General features: G+C 48.8%; 1 protein-coding gene across 2 annotated transcripts in view; it reads right to left on the bottom strand.

Moving 5' to 3' along the window:
• Positions 1-27,828, bottom strand: part of DNAH17 (dynein axonemal heavy chain 17) — a 14,992,541-nt gene that overhangs the window by 13,685,563 nt on the left and 1,279,150 nt on the right. Inside the window, exon 7 of one of the 2 annotated variants that reach the window (XM_085617470.1) lies at positions 8,089-8,241. In XM_085617470.1, the coding sequence (XP_085473596.1) occupies positions 8,089-8,241 (153 nt within the window). The remainder of the gene's footprint in view (positions 1-8,088; positions 8,242-27,828) is intronic. The other variant, XM_085617471.1, reaches the window with a different exon arrangement.

Genomic DNA, 27,828 nt, shown 5'->3' with positions numbered 1-27,828 from the left:
GAAATTTCACAGAAAAACAGTCAATGATTTCCTACGGGAGAAAATTGGGTTACTGGTAAGTACAGTTGTAAGTATTTTTCAGAATCAGTGCTGGGCACCAAGATCCAGCACTGGGAGCTCACCTAAGAGCAGGTGAGTATTTTCGTTTTCGTTACTCGGCTAATTTTTGGTGAATATTTTAAGATTTGAAAAGTCCACACTTAGAAGAAATTTCAGGAAAAAGCCAGTCAATGTTACCCTATGAAGAAAAATGAGTTATCGGTTTAAAGGTAAGTGCTCGACTGGCAGAGTTGAGGTTCTGGGCATAGACTCAGGGGTCCCCCAGGGTCAGGTAGGTACAGTTGGTTCACCCCCAGCGGCACTAGGGCGGCTGGGTGCAGAGAGAGTTAGGGCCAATGTTATCCCATGAGGGATAGGGGGGCCTTGGTTGGAGGCTGCTGACTAGCAGGCCACGCGGCTGTGGGAGCTGGGCTCCTGGTCACTTACTCAGGGCAAGTGGGGAAGTAGATAGGTGTAGAGGTTGCAATGCCAGGGCCACTCGGGCGGCTGGGTGCAGGGTACTTTTGAGCCTTCGGGCGCTCAATTGATTTCAATTGGAAATCTCCGGTTTAGAAAAAGACTGCAAGCTCGGGGACGAAGATTCTTCAGGTGCCACCACCACTTCGAGAGGTAAGTTGGGTAGTTGGAGGATAGGTAGGTACCCCGGGATTGGGCACCGGATGCAGGGGTGCCTTTTGGTGTCGGGAAATCTTACCCTCTGTTGATCGCGGTAGTGGGAGCACCTTGTTCTGAGGCTGCAGGCTTCTTCAGGAGTGTCGAGGAAGGTCCTTGGGTGCTGGACTCTGGGTCACAGTCGCCGTGGGGTCGTCCTCGTGGTCTTTGTTCACTCCGGCACAGGCCAGGCTTGGCTAGTGGGGAGTGTGCTGGGATCGCGGTTTCGGGCTGCTGCCAGGGATTAGAAGTAGGTTTTGAGTAGAGCCTCTACTCATGGGAGTCCCAGGGGTTTAGAGTCAAAAGGTAGCCAGGTCCTCCGAGGTTTGGGAGGTTGCTGGCCACAAGAGATGCCGGGTTGGAGCAGGAGCAGGTTCGAGGATCGACAGGCCGGTAGGGCTGGGGCCAAAGAAGTTTGTGTCTTCCTCTCCTTAGCAGCTGCAGGGCAGGTCTTCTTTCTTCTAGCTCTTCTTCGGATTTTGGAATCTGGAATCTGGGGAAGGAAGGTTCAGGGTGCCCCTAAATACTAGATTTAGGGGCGTTACAGGTAGGTGAAGGGCAGGGATCAATGGGTCCCTGTCCTGGGGTGGGGACAGCCCCTATCCTGCCTCTCTCCTGTGGCAGGGGGGCAGTAGCCTAGTCCTGATTGGGTAGGGCTTCCCATCTTCAAGATGGCGAGAGCCCGGGGATGTGCTTCACCTCGCCTACCCCCCCTGAGGGGTGGGGTTGGAAGGCTGGCACATCCCCTGTCCTTATTTGGGGTTTCCGGCCAAGCTTCCCGCCAGAGTGGGGGGTTGCAGTGGCCTGGGGAAGCTCACAGAGGCGGCATGTCTTTGAAGCTTCCCCCTGCCCATCCTGGGGGAGGAGATTTAGCACCTTGCACATTGCACATTGTGCATTGTTGCAGGCCGAGGAGAGCAGGGGCTCTCCTACCCAGGGGTCCAGCAACATGTCTGCTGTGTGGCAGCCTAGGCAGCCTCAGAACAGACGTGGATTGTGGGTTAGGTTTTAGGGGGCCTCTCTAAGATGCCCTCTGTGGTGCTTGGTACATTAAATCCCACACTGGCATCAGTGTGGATTTAATGTGCTGAGCAGTTTGATACCAAACTTCAGGCTTCAGTGCTGCCATTATTGTGCTGTGGAGTTCGTGTTTGACAAGCTCCCAGCACCATGTACTCTTAAATGGCAGCACTGCACTTACAGGGCCCAGGAATGGACCTGGGTACTGTAGGGGCACAGGGCTCCTTCCTCTGTGCCCACACCACTGGCATAGGGCACCCAGCTAGAGGGGTGGCTGATGTATGCCAGGGCAGTGTAGGTTGTGGGCATGGCACACTGGGATGTGTGCCATGTCGACTCTCTGTTTTGTCTTGTACCCAGACACTCAGCCTGCCAGGGCAGTGTGTTGGGTGTTAGGGCACAGGGCCTCTAAGGGTGGCACAATGAGTGCTGCAGCACTTAGAGGCCTTCCCTGGTCACAAGGCCCTGGGTACCTAGGGTACCATTTACCAGGGGCTGACATGTGGCCAGGGTTTGCCAATTTGGTTTTGAGGTTTTTGTTTAGGGAAGGAACATAGGCCCATGGCACCTGATTGGCAGGAGTCCAGGGCACACTCAGTCAAAGTACATTCAGCATTTCAGCAAAAAGTGGGGGCATACCGTGCAAGAAAGATGGCACTTTCTCACAGGTAGTAACAGGTAATCCCACTCAAGTGAGTCACATGCTCTTTCAAGGTCTAAAACTAAGCAGCCCAAGCGTGGCTATTCCAGGTGGGCATATTCATCTACTCTAAAATAGCGACGGAGATTGAGGGAAATTTTACGGGCCGGGACAAACCCACTTTGATCAGAATGGACCAAGATGGGTAAGCAAGCCGTTTGTCTGTTAGCTAGAATTTTTGCTCAAATTTTATAACCAGTATTCAATATAGCTAAGGGCCTATAGGAGCCCAGGGTCATGGGATCTTCCCCTGATTTCAGTAGGGAGACTACATTGGCCGCGTATAAAGAAGGCGGAAGTGTGGAGCAGTCTATCGCAGAGTTAAAGAGGGCATGTACGTGCAGTATGATTGTGTCTGTATAGGTCTTAAAAAACTCGTCTGCGAACTCGTCCCGCCCCAGCACCTTCCCCGATGCCAGAGACATAAGTGCGTCCTGCATCTTGTCCAGTGTGATGGGGGAGTACGTCGTCAGGCGTTGGTCGAGGGCCATCATGGGTAGCTCAATCCTGCCCAAAAAGGTGCTGATTTTCTGAGAAGTCCTGTGAGCTTGGGACGCATAAAGAGAAGAGTAGCGGCGAGTCATGGCTGTGTGAATATCTAATTGTGCATCGCATGTGTCCCGAGCCACCTCGTATGGTGGCATTGGGTGGTGCTGGTGCTTCTGACATATGAGGTAAACAAGCAGTCTAATTGACTTGTCCGATGTGGTATGTGTAAGTGCAGAATGAGCAAAGAAGTTATGGCAGCGCAACCTTTCCAAAAGTTTAAGCCGGTTGGCTTGCACGGCTTCGAGTTTTGTTTTAGCTTCTGGGCGAGTGACCAAAAAGGATTCATGTCATAGGAGATTTTGCTCGAGCGAACCCAGGGAGACGTCGAGTTGTTTGCGAATGTTACGCATCAGGCCCAAGCAGTGCCCTTGTGTGACTACCTTGAAAGCCTCCCACTCCGTGGTCGGAGAGTCTGTGGAGCCCACATTATGCTCAAAATAGTCTAGCAACGACGCTCCTATAGAACTGCAAAATGTCGGGTCTTCAAGGGCTGCAGCCTCCAGACAGAGATCAGGGATTCTCTTCTCCCAGCTAATTGTCATATACTGAGGGTTGTGGTCCGAATGTGTGCGCCCAAGATACTCTATATAGTGGATCAAGGGGAGTAGCGCAGATGAGGTCAGAATGCGATCCAGTTGCCCATGTAGGTTGTGGACCAATGAGAAGAGGGAATATATACGAGAGCCTGGGTTATGCTCCTGCCAGACATCGGACAGAGACCAATACTCTAGCCACATACGTAAAGCTTGTATGGTAGATGATGCTACTGTGCGTCTAAGGGGTGGGAAGGAGCGGTCCAGTGAAACATCTAGTACTGAATTGAAGTCACCCCTAAGAGCCAGGGATATCGCTCCAGTGGGACAGAAATGTGGACAAGCCACACAGGAAGGTATTTTGGTCCACATTAGGGGCGTATATGGATCCCAGCAGAACAGGTTGCCCATTCAGTTTACCCCTAAGGAATACGTATCACCCGCCTGTATCTGCCACCACTTCCTCCTCCTCCCAAGGGATCCCAGCTTTTACCCAGATCTATGCACCCCATGCTATGGAGGAGACGTTTGTACTGTATACTCGACCTCACCAGCTGTGCCGCAATTGGGCTGCTTCTATATTTGTCAAATGTGTCCTGCAGCAAGGCGATACTAGCGGCTCTGCGCTGTAAATATGCATATAAGGAATACCTGCGTGAGGGGGGAGTGAATCTCCTCTCACATTCCATGTGATAATGTTAACCTGTACCATGTGGGTGGATTGTGGCTATGCGATTGCAACAGAATGGTTGTCGCGAAGTGTAGGGTTTCAGGAGGAAGCAGCATCTCATGAGTAATAACGGAAACAACAGTTAAGACGTGTAACCGCATAAGAGCAAACCCCTAACTGGGGTTGACCCAAACAGGTGTGCCCAAACGTGGCAACTAGCGCTCAGCCAGACTATGAATCGAGCAGGGTTGGTGTGTGTGTGTGTGTGTGAGAAGGTGGCCTGCCTGGCCTATCCCCCCAACTAGATAACATTTGAAAAGGGAAAGGAGAAAATGACATCAAGTATGCGTGTTATGTGAACTTGTGTATGACCTCGCCAGGTCGCAGGGACTGTGGTCATTGGGTAGGAGCAGGGGGAACCTTGCCGTGGTATAGTGAAAGACTGCCAGTTTGACAGGGGTGACATCTGGGGGACAGGGCGAGTCAGACTCCCGGACCGGCAGGTATAGAGTCCACGTCACTGCCGGATCTAGACGGTGACACCGTGGAGTGTGATAGCGAACTCACAACATGAAGGGCTGCCGCTAAATGAATTGCCTCATGTCGCTCCGTTAGGATCTGTGCTGGGACTGGTGCATTCACTGGCGGGGTACGACGTCTTGCCCCTCCTCCTCTTCCTCTCCGCCGGTTACGTCTGCCCTGCCTCGGAGGGGACAAGCCGTCGGATGGACGATGTCGCCATGCCCATTTCTTCTAGCCAGTCCCATGCGTCAGATGATGAGTCAAAGAACTGGGAGGCTCCATCTTTCATCCCCGCAGCAAGGCAAGGAACAGCAGCGAGTATCGTAGGTCAAGCCCCCGCAATTGATGCTTCACTGCCCCGAAGGAGGCCTATCTCTTTTGTACTTGGGCAGTGTAATCTGGGTAATAGAGGACAGTTGCGTTCTGTACTCTGGGCCCAAGGTTCTTCCGAGTCTCCCTTAATATTGTGTCTCTGTCTCGAAAGTTCAGGACTTTGAACAAAAATGGTCGAGGGTTGGATCCGGGTGGCGGTCGGTGGGCTGGTACTCTATGAGCCCTCTGCACCACAAATTGAGAGGAGAGAACACCTGACGCGAGCAATCGCTTCATCCACTTCTCCACATATTTGACCGGGTTTCTCCCCTCCGCCCCCTCTGGGAGGCCAATCATGGGCACATTATTGCAACGGTATTGACCCTCCGCATCCTCTAACGTGTCTTTGAGGGTGCAGAGTCTGTCCAGTAAGTCCTGTACAGTAACTGTGATTGCGGGTTTTAGATTGACGATCGGAAAGCGTGAGCTCAGTCTTGCGCATTCGTTCAGATCATTTCTGATAATCGGCCCTCAAAAGCGTGATGTCCGAGACCACTTTGTCGATCCTGGTCTAGAGATAAGTACGCGTCTGTGTCAGTTACGAGCCAATATTTTCGACAGCAGCCAGTACTGAGTCAATTTAGGTTGAAAGGTTAGGGTGCTGCAAATCTGCGGGCTTCTCTTTCTTTCAGAGATGAACCTACCCCCCTGCTGAGCAGCTGAGCAGAAGCAGCCCATGGCCAGCTGCTGCGCTTTGGGCATCGTGAGGCAATTACTGTGGTGCACCAGACTACGTTGGGGAGAGGCGAGTTGGGATGTCCGTCTCCTGTGATGCCTCCTATTCGGGCCAGATTGACAATGCACGTGGGATACTGTGGACAGTCGCTTCAGGTACCCACTGACCAGTCGTGTCCTCCAGGGGCATCCTCGTAATTAACCGGGGGCGCTGGGATTACCACTGCCCTGGAAGTGACTAGGAGTGATCTGCAGGTAAACTAACACTCCAGGGGGGGGGGGAATCACCTCTCTGGAGTGGGTGAGTGGCTTTAAAGTTGGATTGGAAGTCAATGAGCTTTCACTTGGCCCAGAGGTAGGGGGTATTCAAGATGACTGGAATGGCCCGATACCCATCGTGGGGGGGCCCGTGTCCGGAGTCCAAGATCAGCCAGTTCCCACATCTCGGTGGCTCCGACATGCAGGTTTGACCCGAGTGGTCTAGCTGATAGGGTCTCCCGGTCCTCCCCACCTGCATGGATCTAGCCGGGGGGGGCGTTTTATAGCTCCCAAGATTTGTCCAGTATTCTTCATGCTTGTAAAGGTGAAGAGGTGCAGGTGAGGGGGGGAAGAGCAACCTGGGCCCGACTCTGCCCTTGTGTTGCCTCCTAATTGGGGGAGAGGGTGGGAGGGAAGACACAGTCACAACTCCCCGCAGGCTCCACCTTCCAACTGGCGTAGGTATCGTCCTGAGTGTTGTTGGGACCCAGCCCACGGAGGCCTCCAGTCACTGGGGCAAACTGTTCCAGAACCAAACCAACTGCCCCAAAGTCTCCCCAGTCTGGTGCTCGCCACGTTGCTGCCCGGGTTAGGCCGGGGCCGGGAACGCTCAGCTCGCATCAGGGGGAGGCAGTATGCTTATCAGTAGGTTGAGGCTCAGCTTTAATCATTCCTCTGGGTATCCCCCTCGCTGCCTAACTAGTGAAAGGGACACCTGCAGCTGGCTTTGTTCAATCCCTGGTGCCCCTTGGCGTGCAGGGAGATGGAGGAGGAGGCAGCCTGGGCCCGAACTGACCCTCTTGACACCTCCCCCTGGTATTGCTGGCAGTGCACAGTTTGTTTGGTAGGAGGGTCTGTGCTACGCGGCACAAAGCTGACTGTGCCGCAAAGCACCCTTCTCAGGGCCACTGCATTAAATCATTGGGAGGGCCTAGGCTCGAACGGCCTCCGGTCCCCCTCCCTGGTTATTCGTGTGTGCTGCCGTACAACCTCTCTGCCCGGCTCACCTCTCCTATGGTATCAGTGCCCTGGCTTTGCAGGCTGGCAGGTGTCCTCGGTGTCCGCTGCTTGTCGGGGCTGCCGAGGCGCTTCAGTCCAGTCTGGGCCTGCTCCTCCCCACAGGCTGCCCAGTGCCCGCTCAGGGCTCGTGAGTCGTCCAGCCGAGTCGCTTCTTATGCTGGAACCGGGATGCGCAAATTACAGTCTCCCTGCGCTTGACAGCTCCTGGCACCATCATCAGTCGCAGCCCGTATTTTTCAGATGGGCGTTCGTCGCCCCTGGAGTGATGCAACCGCGACTGTCGAGACGTAGGTCCCGGCGCTTAGAAGGCCGCGCCCCGTGTATCGTGGGCGTCAGAGCGCCTACGTTTTCTTGAAGACCTCCGCTGGGATCCACAGGGGCTAGACAGTGCCCCCTGTGTCTGTATCCTCAAATTCTACTGGATATACGCAGTGGTGGCCAGGATAATTGGGGGTTAAAGTACGGAGCGGACTTCGAAAATGTCTACCATCTTAGGCATCTAGCCATGCCCCCCATTATTCATTGCATTTTTGTGTGTTAATCTAATTTGATTAAGATAAATGACTTCTGTTTTTGTAAACTGGTGTAGAGTCTTTTTGTGGTGTCTCACTGTGTTACTGTACTAAAGTGTTGCACAAATACTTTACTCATTGCCTCTTGGTTAAGCCTGCCTGCTATGCACCAAGCTACCAGAGGGTGAGCACAGATTATCATGTGTGTATCTGGCCTACCCTGACTAGAGTGGAGGGTTCTGCCTGGCTTAGGTGTAAACCCTAGGCAACCAAAAACCCATTTCTAACAGTTATGTTATTGCATTGCTTGAATTTGTGTTGTAATGTGATTGTCATCTCTATTTTGATCGTTTTGTTGTCTTATGTTCGTGTTATTTTGTTTTGTGTTTTATGGTGTACTGTGTTCTGTAGCACTTCTGGAGAAGTTAACAAGTGCTGCTACATTTCAAGCTAAAAGTAGCTTTCTTTTTAAAGTCCTAGTGACAAACAACCATTAAGCAGCCTGACATGACATATACATTCTAATCTTGCAAAAATATACTATACCTTAAAGAAAAGATGCATCTCGGAACAGCAGTAGTTATATGTGCTGTAAAGTCTCTGCAGAACCTTAACAACTAATTGGATCTTTGCCACTGACTCTTCTATTTCTCCTTGCAAGCCTTTCATAATTTCTTCTGCACCCAAAAAGGTCCGTATCTGGATAAAATAAAAAAATGTTATACAGATAGGACATGCATTTCTCTAAATTCAGTTAAATGAGAGTTTTGCAATTTTCTGAATAATTTCAAAATGATTTTTTATTACGTACTTGTCAGGCTTGTCCAGGTTGATAGCCTTCTACCCCAATGCTCATTAAACCCACAGAACTGCGAATCTGATGTTGTTACAATGAATGCAGTACTTTAATAGAGAGAAGCCAAATATATAAAGCACCCTTCTGAACAACAATTTCATCAATGAAATGTTACGTACCCGATACACCAGCGGTTGTACCATGATTCCTTCTGATGAGCAGATCCATGTTCCCGGTTGCTCTCTCTACATCTATATATTATCTCTGAAAATCTACAAGTTAGTGGATAAGCTACAGACAGGACAGCTAGGAAACGCAGAGATGCAACAACAGCTCTGTGTTTCTAAAGGAACAGTTACTCACTCAAGGAAAATCCTCATTATAACCATAAACAATAAAAAAATAAAATAAAAAAAAGGGATATATATATATATATATGTTACCCCCTGGCAGTCGCCAGAAGGTGAGATCTAGGTTCCATAGTAAAGGAGTTTTTTGTTTTGCTGATACTTTGGTGCGGTTTGACGAATCTTCACAAAATATTCAAAACTGGTAGACACCTGAGCTGAGCGGCTGTGTGGAAAGCTTCCGGTTGATTCATCAAGCATGGGCCAAGAAAAAGAAGGGTCCCAAAACACATTTTCCCAATGCAATTTTCCATAGGGATGTTAGGAACAACTACAGCCCAAACCACTGGACGGAATTATACCAAAGTTGGCAGAAAGCTAGCTCTTAGTCCAGAAAGAGCATTTTTTGTTATTTGTTGTAAATCTATTCAGTAGTTTTGGAGTTATTAAAGAAAAAAGAAATATAGATATCTGGGCAGACCCTAAGCACAGATCTCATGGCGAGTTCTGATTGGCTGCCAACACTTCAACCAGGAAGCGCTTGCAGCCATCTTGGGACTTTGGACTCAGCCAGAGTCTCAAGAAAAAACATAGTGGGGTAATACAATTTTCATGATTTTCGAGCCTTGCTCACCCTCTTCGCTGGTTCTAAATGTGCTGAAGCAACAAGTGGGCCCTTGGTAAAGGAGAGGCTGCTTGGTATTAGAAGTAGCGGTGCGAACTGAAACACAAGGTCGCTGCTTAAAACTAGCTCAGATAGATCGCTCCATGACGAAGCAGCATGACAAGGGGGAGTTCCGAAGAGAGCTGTTTAGGCTTCAGCTTAACATCCTTGGTTTTGGGCAAATCACTTAATCCCGCCATGCCTACAAAAATTAACGTCCTCGTGAAAACGAACTGGTGCTGATGTAGAGTGCTCCAATATCTTCAGGAATGTTCGCACTAGGTAGAACTGCACAAAAAAAGCAAAAAGCATAGTTACGGGAGGAGAGGATCTGTGCAACGGAGTTCAGCAGGGCAAACAGCGACAGGCAGGAGGTGGACGGGCAACCAATAGCAAATGCGGGCAGTCATGGAGAGATTAGGGGCCTGATTTAGAACCTGGAGGATAGGTTACTCTGCCACAAATGTAATGAATATCCCGTATGCCGAAATATAAATCCCATTATATCCTATGGGACTTATATTTCGGTGAAAGTAATATCCGTCACTGTTTTGATGGAATAACCCATGTGCCAAGATCTAAATCAGGCCCCAAGTGATTTGGCCATAATCACAAAATGTGGAAGTGAGGCCGAGGCTAGGGAGATGATGTGGCGTCTTCTTGGGAGAGGATGTGGCATAAGGGTCACAGCTGCCAACTATGGGGCTGGGAAACCAAGTTTGAGTTTGGGTGCAGGATTAACATCCTTGATTCTGGGCAAATCACTTAATCTCCCAGTGCCTACAAAAATGAATGTGTCCTAGTGCAAATGAAGAAAATAAGTTACTTACCTGTAACTATGGTTATCGTATTGGTATCGTTAACAGATTCACATGCTTGAATCATTCCTCGTCATTGAGATGGTAGTTCCACGGTAATATAATAATGCAGTAGTTAACAAATACCAAAGGATATAATGGTCCTATGCCAAGTTTTAAATAGCCTATCTATGTCTTTTTAAAAAAAGGACCAAATGCTGAATGTAACCAATCAGGTTCCAGCACCCTCTAGAACATTCCCAGCAGAGTCAGTTTCCCTCGGATTTTGCAAGCACCAGTAGGCAATAAGTATCCCATACAACAAAAGAGAGAAGCCTCTACAGGGAGGAGGGTGCGTTGCATGTGAATCTATGAAAGATAACAATACTGGATAACCCTAGTAACAGGTAAGTAACTTATTATACAGTATTGGGGTATCTTTCATAGATTCACATGCTTGAATCAGAGTAGCAAACAGTAATATCCAAGATCATGTGGTCTGTTGTGAACGGTGAAAGACATCTAAAGTATGCTGCTAGCAAAGACTGAAATAATACAACGCATACACTTACAGATGCCAATATGCTTTTTTTTTTTTTTTTTTTAACGTTGCCAGTGTTATTTACATATCCGGACTGAAAAATCATAATCAATAGAACATATTCTCAAGTAAATAATACGAGACAACTTATATAACCATTTCGAGAAAATATTGACTTATTTTGTATATAATCGCATTTTAATCTGCAGAGTATCAATGAAAGGTAAGAAAAAACAGCCCAATACATAGAGAAACACATTTACTTATACCGTACATAGTCATATTCTTATATCTGCATGTAATTACTAGTAAAACAAGGACTCTTATTGTTAGAAAGAGGCTCACCTTAGTTGAAGAGATGACAAAGTACCGCCAGGCCAACAGCTGCGTCTGTGCGGATTCCAGGCAGCTGTGCTGCGTGAAGGTATGAGTGCTTCTCCAGGTCGCAGCACGACAAATCTTTTCTCGTATCACTCCAGCGAAAAGGGCTGTTGACGTAATTACTGATCTGGTGGAGTGAGTTTTCGTTATTTTAGTTAAAGGCCTATTAGCCTTAATGTGGCAAAACTGAATTGTCGCAGAAATGCATCAGGTGACTGTAGCTTTCGTGATCACAGTTCCTTCCCTGCCTTGGCTGTAAGCCACAAACAATTGATCAGTCTTTCAGATGTTCTTTGTTCTCTGCAAGTAGAACTTGAAGCATTGTTTAACATCAAGTGTATGTAACGTCTGCTCCGCTGGCATTGATGGATTCGGGAAGAAGGAACAGAGTAAAAACGGCTCATAAGGTGGAACTGAGATGGTACATTGGGGGTAAAGGTAGAATTTCTCAGAATCACACCATCCTCTTTGAACTCTAGAAACGGTTCCTTTATCGTGAATGCTTGTATTTCACTCACTCTCCCAGCTGAGGTGAGGGCCAGGAGAAGAGCGACTTTCCATGTCTAGAAGTTTAATTCAGCTCTGTGAATCTGTTCAAATGGTTGTTTCATCAACTGTGCTAAGCTTCCATTCCGGAGAAGGTGCTCGCACCGGAGGGAAGGTGCAGCAAAGTCCCTTCAAAATTGTTTCACCTAGCTTGAGGCATAAAGGGAAGGAGCTTTTGAAGCTCTTCTATAACAAGAGATGGAGGCCAGATGTACCTTAACTGAAGCGAAAGCCAAACCTGATTTTGACAATGAGAGGAGGTAAGGCAAAATCTGCTCAGGAGATGCTTGAAATGGATGAAAGTTGTTTTGTTGGCACCAGAAGCGGAACCTTTTCCATTTCAGCCTGTACGTTTTGTTAGTACTCTCAGCTCTAGATTTTGTGAGGATGTCCCTGATTTCCAAGAATTCAGGAGCTAGAAATGCAAGTGCAGTTACGCCGGTTCAGAATGGCACACCTGTCCATTGTTCCTGGTCAGGAGAAAAGGCGACAGTTGCAAGCGTATGGGTCTGGACTCTGAAAGATGAAGAAAATCCATTAACCAATGTTGCCTGGGCTACCTGGGAGCTATCAGTACCAGGCTGCAATGTTCCAGCTTCATTTCAGTCAGCACTTTAGGGATCAATGGGATGGGGGAAAAGACATAGGCATATATCCCTGACCATCGCACTGAAAGGGCATTGCCCTGAGACCCTGGGAGAGGGAACCTGCTGGTGTCTGCCATTGAGCTGATACCGGTTCCTCACACCTTAGCGAGTGTGTAGGTAAATTACCTTTTTTGATTTTTTCACTATTCACGTCGCTTCACTTTGCCACTCACTGCACTCACTGGTCCTGACGAAAGCCCCTTACACCGACGCGGGCTGAAACATGTAGACCAAACACATAGACAACTATCAGAAACTAAAATTCTCTTGTAGTTGCATCACATAGTTTTTATCATATCCTGAGCCGCCATCAATAAAATTTCTCTGGCAAGGATTCTCAGAGATATTTTTAAACTTTCACTACATCACACCTTTGCACCACACCAGCTCCGCTGTAGTCAGGCGTCGTAGCACAACCGGGGGGCATTCGGCCACCCGGTTGGGACCCCTATGATGAAGCATGACACCAACTAGGTTGGTGTGTGAGGGGTCTTTTAATTACCTAGTGGGTTCCCAAGCACTGCTTGACAGTGGTTGTACCAACACTCTTGGATTCGTCCAACTTTGATAAAACCTATACATACCACAGGGGATACGGACGCACCCCATGCCTCCCTAGCTCTCTCATTGTTCTTTACATTATTCGCAGCGCACAGCTGTGAGAGCATCCTCTTATTACGACGCTCGCTTTCTACCCCCCCCCCCCTTTTCCTTTTTTTCACTATGGCTGAAAACCCAGGCCTAGGATTCACACTGGAGGATGTCAGCAGTATACTTGACAATCCCCCCCTACTGGCAGACTTTAACCTGGCATCTTCTATTGCCCAAACTGCTGATTGGGACAATCTCAACGAAAAGAAACGCAACCGTATAAGAACAATACTCCATGGAGTTATCTTGACCGAATACTTACGGAACAACACCGCACCTAGGGGCCTAATTGTCACCAATGCCCCACGGATCTTCCTTGAAGATCCCACTTTTCGAAAAGAATGGGCACAGATAGCATGGAGATGTACCCGTGACTGGATGATCCTCATTATCCAGACATCCAAACGCCTCTCTGATGCCTTCCTCATCGAAATACAAGCCACAGAAACTCACTTCAAAGCCACGCTTTCATCATTTAAGAAAAGACTGGACGAATCAAACAAAGAAATCAACGAGTATAAAGAGGGCCTTACTCAAAGTAAGATCAACAAATTTCAGAAGGATCTCAAAAGATTCTCGTATGCCAAGACCTACCCCTATGCCGAAGCTGGTTATCAACCACCTCACCGAACTGACACGTCTGGCACATCATCAGATGAAGACTCATCAGCAAGGAGTGGTTCCAGCAACAACAGCTACCGCAGACGCCAGCAAGGTAGAAATGGACCACCTGGCTGGCAACCACCCTGGTCCCACGGACCCCAGGGACCCAACATGATGTACCCTCCCATGTATCAACCTGTGCATCCACAATTTGGATACGGTTGGAACCCACCTTTTGGACCCCCACCGCCGTACATGAATCAGAACCACCCGCAGTCTTTTTTAGGGAGAGGCCGACGAGGACGCGGAAGGAGACGCCGAGGGAACACGGTACACTGGCAAGACAACCCACAGCAAGGTGCCCAGACAAGGAGTCAAACCAGAGACCAACAACCAGGCCCGAGCACACGCTGAGCCTTGTCACCAACCTCTCCAAGCATGCCCTAACACCCACAGAAGCAACCGTCTTGGAAAAAGGCCTTGGCTATGCCCCGACAACCAAACTCGACAAATTTAAATTACACTGTGAACTGGCAGAATTCTTCCGCAAAATCAAGCTTAAGGCTTTCTTTGAAAATGCCATAGCACTCACTGATCCGGAGGACCAAGGGGACACTACCCTTAGAGTCAAGTCTTCATTCATGCCCCCCCCCCCCTGCTCCATTCCACCTGAGATCTTGGTATACGAACAAACAATGTTTAAAGAAATAGAAGCACTCAAGGAACCTCACACGTTCCAAAACACTAGCAAAACAGAGCGCATGGCCCTACAATCTCTAAAGAATAACCACGAGATCGTTATCAAACCAGCTGATAAAGGTGGAGGTACGGTAATACTTAACAAGGACGACTACCATCAAGAATGTGAGCGCCTACTAAGTGACACCAAGAATTATGAGCCGCTCACGTATGATCCTACCTCCACCCTGAAAACTCGCATACAATCCATAGTGGATGATGCAGAACACTCCGGCCAAATATCCAAGACCGAGGCCAAATTCCTGACTACTACACAAGGCAAAATACCATACTTTTACACTGTCCCGAAGATTCACAAGAACAAAATCCCGCCCCCGGGACGCCCCATCGTCTCAGGCATTTGGTCCCTCCTAGAACCCCTATCACGCTTCTGTGATCACTTCCTGCAACCACTGGTCCAATCTACCAGCACATACCTTAAAGATACCAAGGACCTGCTAGGACTTCTAGCGGACATACATTACAACCCTAATACTTCCTTTCTAGTTTATCTTGACGTAGAGAGCTTGTACACAAGCCTCCCCCAAGATGACACTCTGAAAGTATTGGAGGAGGCACTTAAAGACTCCACCTGGCAATACCGCACTCCTCCCTCATTTGTACTGAAATGCGCCACTCTAGCGCTCAAAGAAAACTACTTTGAATACCAGGGGAAGCTCTATCTACAAAAGTACGGTACATCTATGGGAGCGTTTTTGCCCCCAGCATAGCGGGTCTATATGTATTCCATTTTGAGACCAAACATCTCCTCAATAACAATTCACCACGTATCCCCCAAATCAAATTTTACAAACGATATATTGATGATATCCTCATGATTTGGGAGGGATCACAAGAATCTCTGGCTTCCTTCTGTGAATGGATCAACACGTGTGACCCCAATCTTAGGTTCACACACAGCGCAGACAGGCACCAGACCACCTTTCTTGACCTGGACATAAAAGCAGCCTCGGGAGGACTCATGAGCAAGACTCACTTTAAACCCACGGCTCGTAACTCCCTACTGCACTTTACCAGTTTCCATCCCCGAGCCCTCCGTGAAAACCTCCCATATGGCCAATTCCTCCGCCTCCGCAGGAACTGCAGTGACACCAAGGATTATAAGACACAGGCCACTGACCTCTGCCACAAGCTGCACCAACGAGGTTACCCTCAAAAAATAACCAAGGCAGCTAACAAAAGGGCCAGAAACCAAAATCGCGATGGCCTACTAGACAACTACACTAAGGAACCCACCAGTCCGCCACTTACATGCGTAACCACCTACAACACCGTGACCAACAAGTTTGCCCAAATCATCAAAAAAGAACTGGAGAATCCTGAACACAGGCAAACTCAACTGGGAACCCCCTCTTCTATCAAACAAAAGAGCCCGCACTATTAAAGACACCATAGTATCCACTAGACCTCCGTGTCTTCCTAGACCCATCCAAACGGTCCTCAACGCCTGGGGTCTCCCCCATATCAAAGGACATTTTCCATGCGGCAATTGCAGTGTCTGCCACATCACTGAGACGACCAAGCATCTACACCTCGAACCTGGCAAAACATGGGAACTCCGCAAACACACAAATTGCAATGCAGAAAATGTTGTATACCGGATAGTGTGCCCATGCAATCTCATCTACATTGGCATGACCACTCGCAAGATAAAAACCAGGATTTGCGAGCACCGCAGCACAATACGCTGCAAGACAAACATCACTAAAATGATCAACCATTTCCTAGAAAAAAGTCACACCACCAACGACATGAGATGGGTCGTCTTAGAGGCGCTAGATCATAACCTACCCAACATCCAAGGTCGCCTTTTTGAACAGGAACAGAGATGGATTTACCGTCTCTCCAGCCATATCATTGGTCTCAATGATAATATTCCCTGGAACAGTCTCAAGAGGACCTAACTGTGTACTTTCTCTCTTTGGCCTACCATAATAGACCACACAATACTCATCTCTCGTGGGGTATCCAACCCCCCTCTGGCTTGGCTTCGTTCCCTGTCTACTTTGTTTTCCAATGTAACAATGTTTCTGACACCGTTTACCATCCCCAGGCCAGCGAGCCTCCCATAACTATACCCTCTGTGCCTCTTAAAACACTTGCTCGTGGCACCGAGTCTAGCTATGCACGCGTCTGTCAGCATCCTCCACGCAAGCGTGACTTTGCCACTACTTGCTACATCCAGCCGTTCCGCGCAGGCGCACCCGACTAGCATTCACCAAGCATGCGCAACACTGCCTTGCTCACTCACGCTCACGAGTGCAACCTCCGACCCTGCCTTGGGCATGCGCAGACCACCCCCCGCCCGCAATCACTGGTGCAACCCTTGACCCCGCCCGGGGCATGCGCAGATCACTCCGCCTAGCCCGCGATCACTGGTCACTCAGCACGTAGCCTATGGCCCCCGTCACCATATATTCTCCGACACCCCTGGTCTCCTCACCATCCGGGATCCGGGAGACCACAGTAGGTGCCTTGCGGGTGCTGCTTCCTGACCAAGTAAGGTGACGCGCGCTCTCTTTTTTGCTGGATTACCATAGTCCTTTATATTCCAGCGCTCATACTTTTCTTTTCTCCAACAGAATTTGTGTTCCGAGGAGCACACTCCTCCCTCATCCTGATCAGCGATCAGACTCAGCCATAGTGTAATCTTATTTCCTCTTGTTTTTTTCCCCACAGCGCACCACTCAGGGGCACTGACCCCTCATATACTCAGCACTAGCCAGTTAGGCGCACAACCATCTGGCATGCGATACATACGAGCGCCCACTGGGCTATTCTTGCAACTTTGCACATCCACCCCAGTCAGTGGCCTCATAACATTACCTCCAAAGTTGCCTAATGCACTTACCAGGCACTCCATGTGTATAGTTTACACTGTCTCTGTCTGTCTGACTCACCGATAGCATTCACAGGGCGCACCTCGCCTTTTTATCCACCAGACTATAGTCAGTATCAGACAGTAGCAGCATGCCACAACAACACAGCGTGTGTGTTGCCACAAGTACGACCTACTGCAAGTATTGATCTCTTCACAACCGGTAAAGATTGCATATTATAATTGCGGCGATACCTAATACCACAATTTATTTGTTATTTGTTTCATGCGTCTTTGTGTTGTGTTTTCTTCTCCCCCACAGGTCTTTTTTCGCTGCGGTGTCTGCCATTGAGCTGATACCGGTTCCTCACACCTTAGCGAGTGTGTAGGTAAATTACCTTTTTTGATTTTTTCACTATTCACGTGGCTTCACTTTGCCACTCACTGCACTCACTGGTCCTGACGAAAGCCCCTTACACCGACGCGGGCTGAAACATGTAGACCAAACACATAGTCAACTATCAGAAACTAAAATTCTCTTGTAGTTGCATCACATAGTTTTTATCATATCCTGAGCCGCCATCAATAAAATTTCTCTGGCAAGGATTCTCAGAGATATTTTTAAACTTTCACTACATCACACCTTTGCACCACACCAGCTCCGCTGTAGTCAGGCGTCGTAGCACAACCGGGGGGCATTCGGCCACCCGGTTGGGACCCCTATGATGAAGCATGACACCAACTAGGTTGGTGTGTGAGGGGTCTTTTAATTACCTAGTGGGTTCCCAAGCGCTGCTTGACAGTGGTTGTACCAACACTCTTGGGTTCGTCCAACTTTGATAAAACCTAATCTATGAAAGATAACAATACTGGATAACCCTAGTAACAGGTAAGTAACTTATTTTCTTATACAGTATTGGGGTATCTTTCATAGATTCACATGCTTGAATCAGAGTAGCAAACAGTAATATCCAAGATCATGTGGTCTGTTGTGAACGGTGAAAGACATCTAAAGTATGCTGCTAGCAAAGACTGAAATAATACAACGCATACACTTACAGATGCCAATATGCTTTTTTTTTTCTTTTTTTTTAACGTTGCCAGTGTTATTTACATATCCGGACTGAAAAATCATGATCAATAGAACATATTCTCAAGTAAATAATACGAGACAACTTATATAACCATTTCGAGAAAATATTGACTTATTTTGTATATAATCGCATTTTAATCTGCAGAGTATCAATGAAAGGTAAGAAAAAACAGCCCAATACATAGAGAAACACATTTACTTATACCGTACATAGTCATATTCTTATATCTGCATGTAATTACTAGTAAAACAAGGACTCTTATTGTTAGAAAGAGGCTCACCTTAGTTGAAGAGATGACAAAGTACCGCCAGGCCAACAGCTGCGTCTGCACTCTGTGCGGATTCCAGGCAGCTGTGCTGCGTGAAGGTATGAGTGCTTCTCCAGGTCGCAGCACGACAAATCTTTTCTCGTATCACTCCAGCGAAAAGGGCTGTTGACGTAATTACTGATCTGGTGGAGTGAGTTTTCGTTATTTTAGTTAAAGGCCTATTAGCCTTAATGTGGCAAAACTGAATTGTCGCAGAAATGCATCAGGTGACTGTAGCTTTCGTGATCACAGTTCCTTCCCTGCCTTGGCTGTAAGCCACAAACAATTGATCAGTCTTTCAGATGTTCTTTGTTCTCTGCAAGTAGAACTTGAAGCATTGTTTAACATCAAGTGTATGTAACGTCTGCTCCGCTGGCATTGATGGATTCGGGAAGAAGGAACAGAGTAAAAACGGCTCATAAGGTGGAACTGAGATGGTACATTGGGGGTAAAGGTAGAATTTCTCAGAATCACACCATCCTCTTTGAACTCTAGAAATGGTTCCTTTATCGTGAATGCTTGTATTTCACTCACTCTCCCAGCTGAGGTGAGGGCCAGGAGAAGAGCGACTTTCCATGTCTAGAAGTTTAATTCAGCTCTGTGGATCTGTTCATATGGTTGTTTCATCAACTGTGCTAAGCTTCCATTCCGGAGAAGGTGCTCGCACCGGAGGGAAGGTGCAGCAAAGTCCCTTCAAAATTGTTTCACCTAGCTTGAGGCATAAAGGGAAGGAGCTTTTGAAGCTCTTCTATAACAAGAGATGGAGGCCAGATGTACCTTAACTGAAGCGAAAGCCAAACCTGATTTTGACAATGAGAGGAGGTAAGGCAAAATCTGCTCCGGAGATGCTTGAAATGGATGAAAGTTGTTTTGTTGGCACCAGAAGCGGAACCTTTTCCATTTCAGCCTGTACGTTTTGTTAGTACTCTCAGCTCTAGATTTTGCGAGGATGTCCCTGATTTCCAAGAATTCAGGAGCTAGAAATGCAAGTGCAGTTACGCCGGTTCAGAATGGCACACCTGTCCATTGTTCCTGGTCAGGAGAAAAGGCGACAGTTGCAAGCGTATGGGTCTGGACTCTGAAAGATGAAGAAAATCCATGAACCAATGTTGCCTGGGCTACCTGGGAGCTATCAGTACCAGGCTGCAATGTTCCAGCTTCATTTCAGTCAGCACTTTAGGGATCAAAGGGATGGGGGAAAAGACATAGGCATATATCCCTGACCATCGCACTGAAAGGGCATTGCCCTGAGACCCTGGGAGAGGGAACCTGCTGGTATGGGACTGGCATTTGGCATTGACGTCTGTTGCAAATAGGTCTAGTGCTGGTTTTCTCCACAGCGCAAATACTCTCTCCAGCTGGTGTTAACTGAGCTCCCATTCGTGGGAACTGTCTGTTGCTCTGCTGAGAGCCTCTGCTAGTGTGTTGTGCAGGCCTGGATCGTGTTGAGCTCTGAGCGAAATCCCATGTTCTGTTGTTCACTTCCATAACTCTTGAGCTTTTGAGAAAGCGTGAGAGACTTGGTTCCCCCTAGTTTTGTTTAAGTTGAACATACCGGTTGTATTGTCCATACGAACCAGTTCGGAGGCACCTGCTACCCTTGGTAAAAAGGTTTGAGGGAGAGGAATAGGGCTTTTAACTCCAGACTGTTGTTGTGCTGTAAATGTGCATCCCAGCCTTCCATAGAGGCATCTGTTGACAGGATGTAATCTGAAATCTCTTGCAAGAAAATGAGGCCCTTCGGGAGATTTGGTCTGTGATACCACCATTGCATTGCTTCTTTCATGATCGGTGTGACACTAGGAATGTCGTTGAAGAATCCCATGGTTCCCAGACCAGGGTGTGGAACGCGAAACAATAGCCACAGTGAGAGGCCCCAAGCCATCCGCTATGCAAAGACTGTCAAAATGTGCCCATTCCAAGCCCGAGGAGACAGAGGGGAGGCAGGGTGGTGTGGAGGCGAGACAGCAACCTGAAGAAGGGGGCCCGACACTGCTAGACATCATGGAGGCAGTCCAGGGAGTTCGTGCAGCGTTGGAACTCAAGATCAACACTGTTTCTATTGATGTCAACCTTATCCGCGCTGATCTGAGGAACATGGGGGAGCAGGTCAAGGCGACTGAAGGTTCGATCGCTACACTCACGCACTCCACGACGCAGTTAGTAACGACGGTCAAGCAACTGCAGGCCCATACGTCCGACCTCGAGGCTCGCCTGGAGGATTATGAAGGGCGCGCGAGGAGGAACAACGTGCGCATCCTGGGGGTTCCAGAGCGGGCGGAGGGGCAGGCTGCTGACCTGTTCGTTGAAGACTTGATCCAAAATCATCTACAACCCCGATCCCTCTCCAAATATTTCTCCGTCAAACACGCTCACAGGGTGCCTGGAGGCCCTCTGAAGCCGGGCGCTCCGCCGCGTCCCATCCTGGTGCGGATCGTCATTTTTCGCGATCGGGACATCATCATTCAAGCTGCGAGAGCTGGACCTCCTCTCAAATTCGAGAACTCGAGCATCACCTTTTTTCCGGACTTCACCTACAAAATGCAGCAGAAACGCCGCTCCTTCCTGGAAATAAAGCGAGCTCTCAGGAGCCACAATTTGAAATATGCCATGCTCTTTCCAGCAAAACTGCGTGTACAATCAGACGGCAAGTCGATGTTCGTCCAGTCCCTGGAGGACGCCTGGGACTGGCTAGAGAAGTGGCGCTCCTCCACAGACCGTGATGGCTCATCCTAGGATCCACCTCATGGATCCGATCGCCCTCGGGGAAAGATTGACTGAGTTCCTAAGACACAGGTATTGGCAGGCTTTGCACAAACTGGGGTCTCACCCTGTACTTAGTGATCAGCTATGTCACTGACTAAGATGGCCTTTGCCGCAGTCCTTGGTTTTGGAGGGGGAGGATGCACTCTGCATCCGGACATTGTTTAACATATGTGTCGTTTCCCATAATGAGCGCTATAGGATTAATGTTAGTGTTTAATTGCAGCCTGATTGGGGGGGGGGGGGGGGTGATTGGAGCTACATGTTCACCGGCTTGGGACTACGAGATCATTAAGGGTTCATTTTGGGCAAATGTAATTGTTCTTACGGGGGCAGGGAGAAGGTCAAATCTTGTAGTAGCTTGGTTCTGTAGCGTTCCCCTCTACATGGTTCTAGTTATGGGTCTAAAAGCGCTCTGCAAATTGGGGTGATGGGCAGTTCGGAGTCCACATTGCAGGGAGGCAGGGTGCGGGGGGTTCCAGGGCGTTTTCTTAAGGGGTGTCTTCAATTTTTGTTGTTCTATGAGCAGTTTATCAAGGTCGCATACGACTTCGGGGTGGGGTGGGGGGTTACTAGCATACACAACGATCTACCCTGGACACTTCTGATATACTTTTGGGACGGTCCAGCGCACGGGGTTCCCTTTCTGGTCCAGTGGGTCTCCCTGGGGGGGGCTCTGCCTATTTTCGCCGGGGGCCCTGTGTGACCCACCTATTCTCCTTTCCCGGTGTGGTGCTGTCTCCCATCGCGCACTGTCACTTCTTTAGCCCTGTGGGAGGTGGGGCTTTTGTTCTCCGACACAAATGAGTGACACTATCGCCTCTGCATCCCTGGGTCGACTCAAAATAATCTCTTGGAATGTAAACGGACTGTGTGACTGGATAAAAAGGGGGATAGTCTTACAATACCTCAAACGCCACATCCCCGACCTCATGTTGCTTCAAGAAATGCATATTCCTGGCACCACAAACTGCGCACTAAATCGATGGGGTTATAAACTGCTGGCCCACGCGGTTTATACACGGGGTCCAGAGGGGTGGGTATTCTTGCACGCGTCTCCCTTCCTTTTCAGATCAAAAAAATTGCACGCGACCCTTCTGGCCATTTTGTCACAGTGCCCAGATGGTGGGAGGGTCGCTCCCTCAACGTGACCTCACTATACATACCCCCTAAGCTATACTCCTCCACCTTGACTGATTTGGGCCCTCACATGTCGAATCTACCCGAAGGAGACATTTTACTGGGAGGAGACTGAAATGCCGCCTTGGCTGGGGATTTAGACCACTTGCCACCCCGACACAGAGAACCACAGGGTAAACTCGTATCTGACTTCCTGACAGCCATGGGACTGGTAGATGCGTGGCGCACACACCACCACTCCGACAAGCAGTACACCTTCCTTTCGGGAGTTCATGGTAGTATGTCTTGTATAGATTATCTCTTTTGCCAAGCCGCACAGCTCTCTATGTTCAGTGACATCACCTTTTCGCCCAGGGGTATATCTGACCACTCTCCTATCCTGGCACACTACAGTGGTGTGCCTTCTCACTGCGAGATGGCCCTCAACCCATGGTATCTTCAGGTCCCGGAGATTAGGGATAAACTGGTACGGGCCACAACAGATTATTTCGCAGAAAATTAGGGCTCCGTCAAATTGGATGTGACGCTCTGGGAGGCATACAAGACAGTTATTCAAGGGTGTGGGGTGGCGACAGTGGCGCGTCACCAGAAAGAGAAACGTAAACAACTGGAGGATATAGAGGTAGCCAATCTTGAACGCGAACTAATTGCATCCGCCTCCCCCGACACGTCCCACAAACTTGCAGTGAAACAAAAGGAATATAGTGATATAGCCAGAGATGCGGCCCAAGTGCATTACCGAACCACTCAATATTGTGTATATGAAATTGGAGATAAGGCCAGTAAACTGTTGGCTCGGCTGGATAAGCCAGAGTTGGCCAACAGATGGGTGGCTGAAATTCTGGCTCCTAATGGGGCGAGACGGTGCGACCGGGATGGGATTGCTCATAGTTTTGCTAACCATTTTGAGCGACTATGTCCCTAAGTCCACCTCCACGCAGGAGGAAGCAGCTGAACTGCTTTCCACCCTCCCCTTACCAAGGTTAGACCCCCAAGATGTCGCAGACCTTGACACCACCTTGACTCCTGAGGAGGAGTCTAAGGCGATTGGTGCGTTGTGGTCCAGGAAGACCATGGGCCCTAGTGGCCTTCCAATCGAGCTCTATAAAACAGTCTCTTCTGTGCATGCCCTGTTTCTCATCCAGATGTATGATGAGAGTGTAGAGCATGGAATTTTACCCGAAACACAGATTATTTATTTATTTATTTATTTATTTGTGGGCTTGTAACGCGCCGGCATCACACCCGAAGGTGTATCTCCGCGCGGTGCTGTGAAGAACAGGTAGGGCAGCGCTCCAACTAGAACAGGGTAGTCTTTAAGTGTTTCCTGAAGGCTAGATGGCTAGGACAATCTCTGAGGGAAAGAGGAAGACTGTTCCACAGACGTGGGCCCATGATGGAGAGGGCGCGACCTCCCTGTCTGGTCTTGTTATGTCTAGGAACCTGAAGTAATAGCTGATTGCTGGACCTAAGAATGCGGGAAGGGCGGTGGTATACAAATTTCTCGGCCAGGTAGTGTGGACCGAGGTTGTGAAGACTCTTGTGCACCACACAGCAAATCTTAAATTCCACCCGTTTCCGGATGGGAAGCCAATGGAGGGCCTTGAGGAGAGGCAAGGATGGGGTTCTAGGGGGAACATTGGTCACCAGGCGGGCCGCAGTGTTTTGAACCACCTGAAGTTTATTAAGCACTCCTTCATTGGCTGCTAAGAATAGGCCATTGCAATAGTCCAGGCGGCTCAAAACGAGGGCCTGGACCAAGGTCTTTCTTGTATGGTCTGGTAGAAGGGGGAACACCTTCCGAAGGAGGCTAATGATGTGAAAGCAGGAACCCGCCATGGTGCTGGCATGATGAGCAAGGGTGAGATCATGATCTAGACGGACCCCCAGATTTTTCACCACCTGTTTAGGGGATGGGGCCTGACCCAGACTGGAGGGCCACCAGTCAGGGGTCCACAGGGTTTTTGCCCCTCCAAATAGCATGACCTCAGACTTCCCCACATTACACTGGAGAAAGTTCTGGGCCATCCAGCTGGCGATCGCAGTCATGCCGTTGGAGAAAGCTTGTCTTATCTCCGGGGTAAAGTTTTTAAAAGTGAACAGCAGCTGCGTATCGTCAGCGTAGGAGATAGGCATAAACCCGAAAGACCTCACAATGTTGGCCAAAGAGGAGACATATACGTTAAACAACGTAGGGCTGAGACAGGAGCCCTGCGGGACTCCTCTGGTGATGCTGGCCGAGGGGGAGCTGAAGGAACCCATATTCACCTTCTGGGTACGTTCAGATTAGCTAATATTGTGGTCATACACAAGAACAGGAAACTCCCGGACCAATGTGGTTTGTATTGACAGATTTCACTCCTCGATCCAGAGGTTAAGATCCTGGCCAAACTTCGGGCCCTCCGCCTCTCGCCCCATCTTCATAAATTAATACACCTGGACCAATCCAGCTTTATGACGACTAATAATAAGGCACTCAATCTCTGCCTTTTCGGAGTGTTGGGCAGAGCCCCCACCGTACAGGAAGATGCAGTAATTGTGTCCTTAGAAGCAAAATGGCGTTCGACATGATGGAGTGGCCTTTTTTGTTTGCTTCTTTGGAATGGTACGGCTTTGGCCCACATTTTGTGTCCTGGGTGCGCTTATTATATGCTAGACACCTGGCTCGCATTTCAGTAAATGGTGGTAGATCGGCAATTTTTGAGTTGGGGAAGGGTACGAGAAAGGACTGTCCCCTGTCACCGTTGTGATTCGCTCTGGCCCTAGAACCATTGGCGTTCTGGATCAGAGGTGACCCCTCTATCCTTGGACTGAATTGGGCTCCGGGTTGGTCAGATAGGATCTCCCTCTACGCCGATGACATTCTCTTATATTTGGCTAATATACCGACCAAGGCGGTCTTTACTTCACGAGGTGCTGCATATTCTCACTCTCTTTCACAAATACTCGGGCTACACCATTAATTGAGACAAGTCATTGATTTATGTCCTCAGTGGGGAGCCCCATGGCTTCCCCCGGGCTGCAACGCTGGCATAGTCACAAACGGCTTTCGCTACTTGGGCATTTATGTCACGAGAGATGCCGATGTCTTCCACCAAAAAAAACCTCCTTCCTCCCCTGCAGCGCCTCCGGGCTGACGTGCAGCATTGGAAGACACTACCCTTACTCTACTGGGTAGAGCTGCCCTTTTCAAAATGATGGCCCTTCCCCGTTTCCTATATGCCCTCCAGAATACACCCTACCCCGTTCCGCCTCAATATTTTCAAATAATTGATTCCGAGGTCCACTCACTTATATGGAACGGCGGCACGCCCTGAATTGTCCTGACCAAACTAACACGCAGCTGGTACTACGGGGGTATTGCTCTCCCTGCAATTAAAACATATTATTGGACCTCACAATTAGTGATCCTCAATCACAGGGCCCACCATCCCATTACGGACCCAGTGTACAGAATGGATAGGTTCAATATGGGGGCGGGCAATTATTTGCGGGTGTTATGTGGGGGGCCTGGGTATCAACCCATCTTTACTCCGACCTCTACTACAGTTTCGATCTGGCACATGGAAACTTCCGCACTGGGCGGGAAGGGTAACATCACACAAGTTACTCCGCTGCTGGAATCCTGCCACTTGGGCATGCTGTCGGGTCAACCTGGATTTGACAAATGGGACCCAATTGGTCTTTCTGCAGTAGGGGACATGTGGGTGAAGGGTGCGGTGGTTCCATTCGGTGAGTTGCAAGAAAAATACCAGCTTCATGAGGGGGAAAAGTTCCAATATCTTCAGGCGCGTAGTACGTTAAGTAAAGCCATTCCCAATGGTTTCGATCTGCCTGTTTCTTCACTTTTAGAGGATAGGCTTCTAGACGACTACCTTCCGGATAAGGCCATCTCTTACTCAATAACTTACCTGAACTTCGAGAAACTCCGAATGAAATGGTCCAACGACGTGGGAGATTTACCTGACGAAGATTGGAGGGAGGCCCTGGCATCTCCCAGGGAGGTGGCAATCAGTTCTCGCTTTAAGCTTATACAACTTAAAATACTCCACAGGGCCTATTACACCAGCACAACACTTGTTAACCCCTTCGCCGCGGCGGGAATTCCGCCGCGGCGCGGGGGGGTGCGGGGGGGCAGCGCGGTGGCGCTGTGCTCATGACGGAGCCGCTCCGTCATGAGCCACGGTTGAGCTGTGCTCATGACGGAACGGTTCCGTCATGACTCCGCCCAGTTGCGTTGTCCCCCCGCACAGGCGGGGAAACAGCGCTGCGTGGGCGGAGCGGCCGCCAACGGTCATGGCATGACGGAACCGTTCTGTCATGAGCACACGGCAACCGTGGCTCATGACGGAACGGTTCCGTCATGAGCGGGGAAGGGGTTAAGATGGTCTAAAGATCTCCCCGCTCTGTCCCAGAGATTGTGGCTCCTTGGGTACCTTCTTGCACCAATGGCGGGACTGTCCAGTTCTTTAACTGTATTGGAGTGAGATCTTGTCCACTATGTCCCGAATATGTCGGAAATCTATAGAACCCTCCCCTCGACTTTGTATTTTAAATATTTGGGATGCCACTGACCTAAATCGCACCGAACAAATATGGGTTTCTTTGGGCTGTACCATAGAAAAACGCAATATAGCCAGAACGTGGAAGGGAAGAGTTGTGCCCCGACATAAGGACTGGGCGCAGGACATGGAATGGTGCATGCAGGCCGAAAGGGTGGTATACGAGAGTAGGGGATGCCCAGGCAAATGGACTAAAATATGGGGCCCCTGGAACAAAAGCAGAGGGTTTTTGTGCACCCCCTTTGATGATGATTCCCCATTCAATGTTGATAAAGAGACTCTTTAATGATTTAATGTCACTGTGTGCCTGTACCCTTATCTGTATTGTTTTTCAGTTTATTGATCACATGTACAATGTGTCTAGTTTATGAGATATGCTCATTTTGACAACTGCTCTTCCTTTTTGTGTTGCTGTTCTTATTGTCTTCTTGTTTCTTTAATAAAAAGATTTTTTTTTTTTAAATAATAATTTAAAAAAAAGGAATGTTGTTGAAGAATCCCGACGTTTGCAGCCAATGATGTTGAAGTTCTGCCCGGAGAGGTCTCATCTTGAGTCTGGCTAAGGACACTAGGTCTATTGCCGATGAGCACATTTCTAGGAGCGATTTGTACCGCCTTACAGAAACTGACCTTTTTCCTGAGATGGCTACTGCCAACCGCTGTACTCTTATCTGGCATTCGTCTAATAGAAAGGCTTTGCATTGGACTGTATGTAGTCTGGCTCCCAGAAATGATATGATTTGGCTGAGAAGAAGCTATTACTTTTTTTAAGTTCACTGTCAGTCCTAACTTGCTGAACAGTTGAAGACCAGATTTTGTCATTCGGGTAGCTTGAAGTGCAAGTAGGAGAATACTTGGTGACATTGAGAG

Source organism: Triturus cristatus, chromosome 7 (genome assembly GCF_964204655.1).
Source record: "Triturus cristatus chromosome 7, aTriCri1.1, whole genome shotgun sequence".
NCBI lineage: Eukaryota > Metazoa > Chordata > Amphibia > Caudata > Salamandridae > Triturus > Triturus cristatus.
Note: the sequence above shows the minus strand (reverse complement) of the source record. Positions and strands in the feature narration are given on the sequence as shown.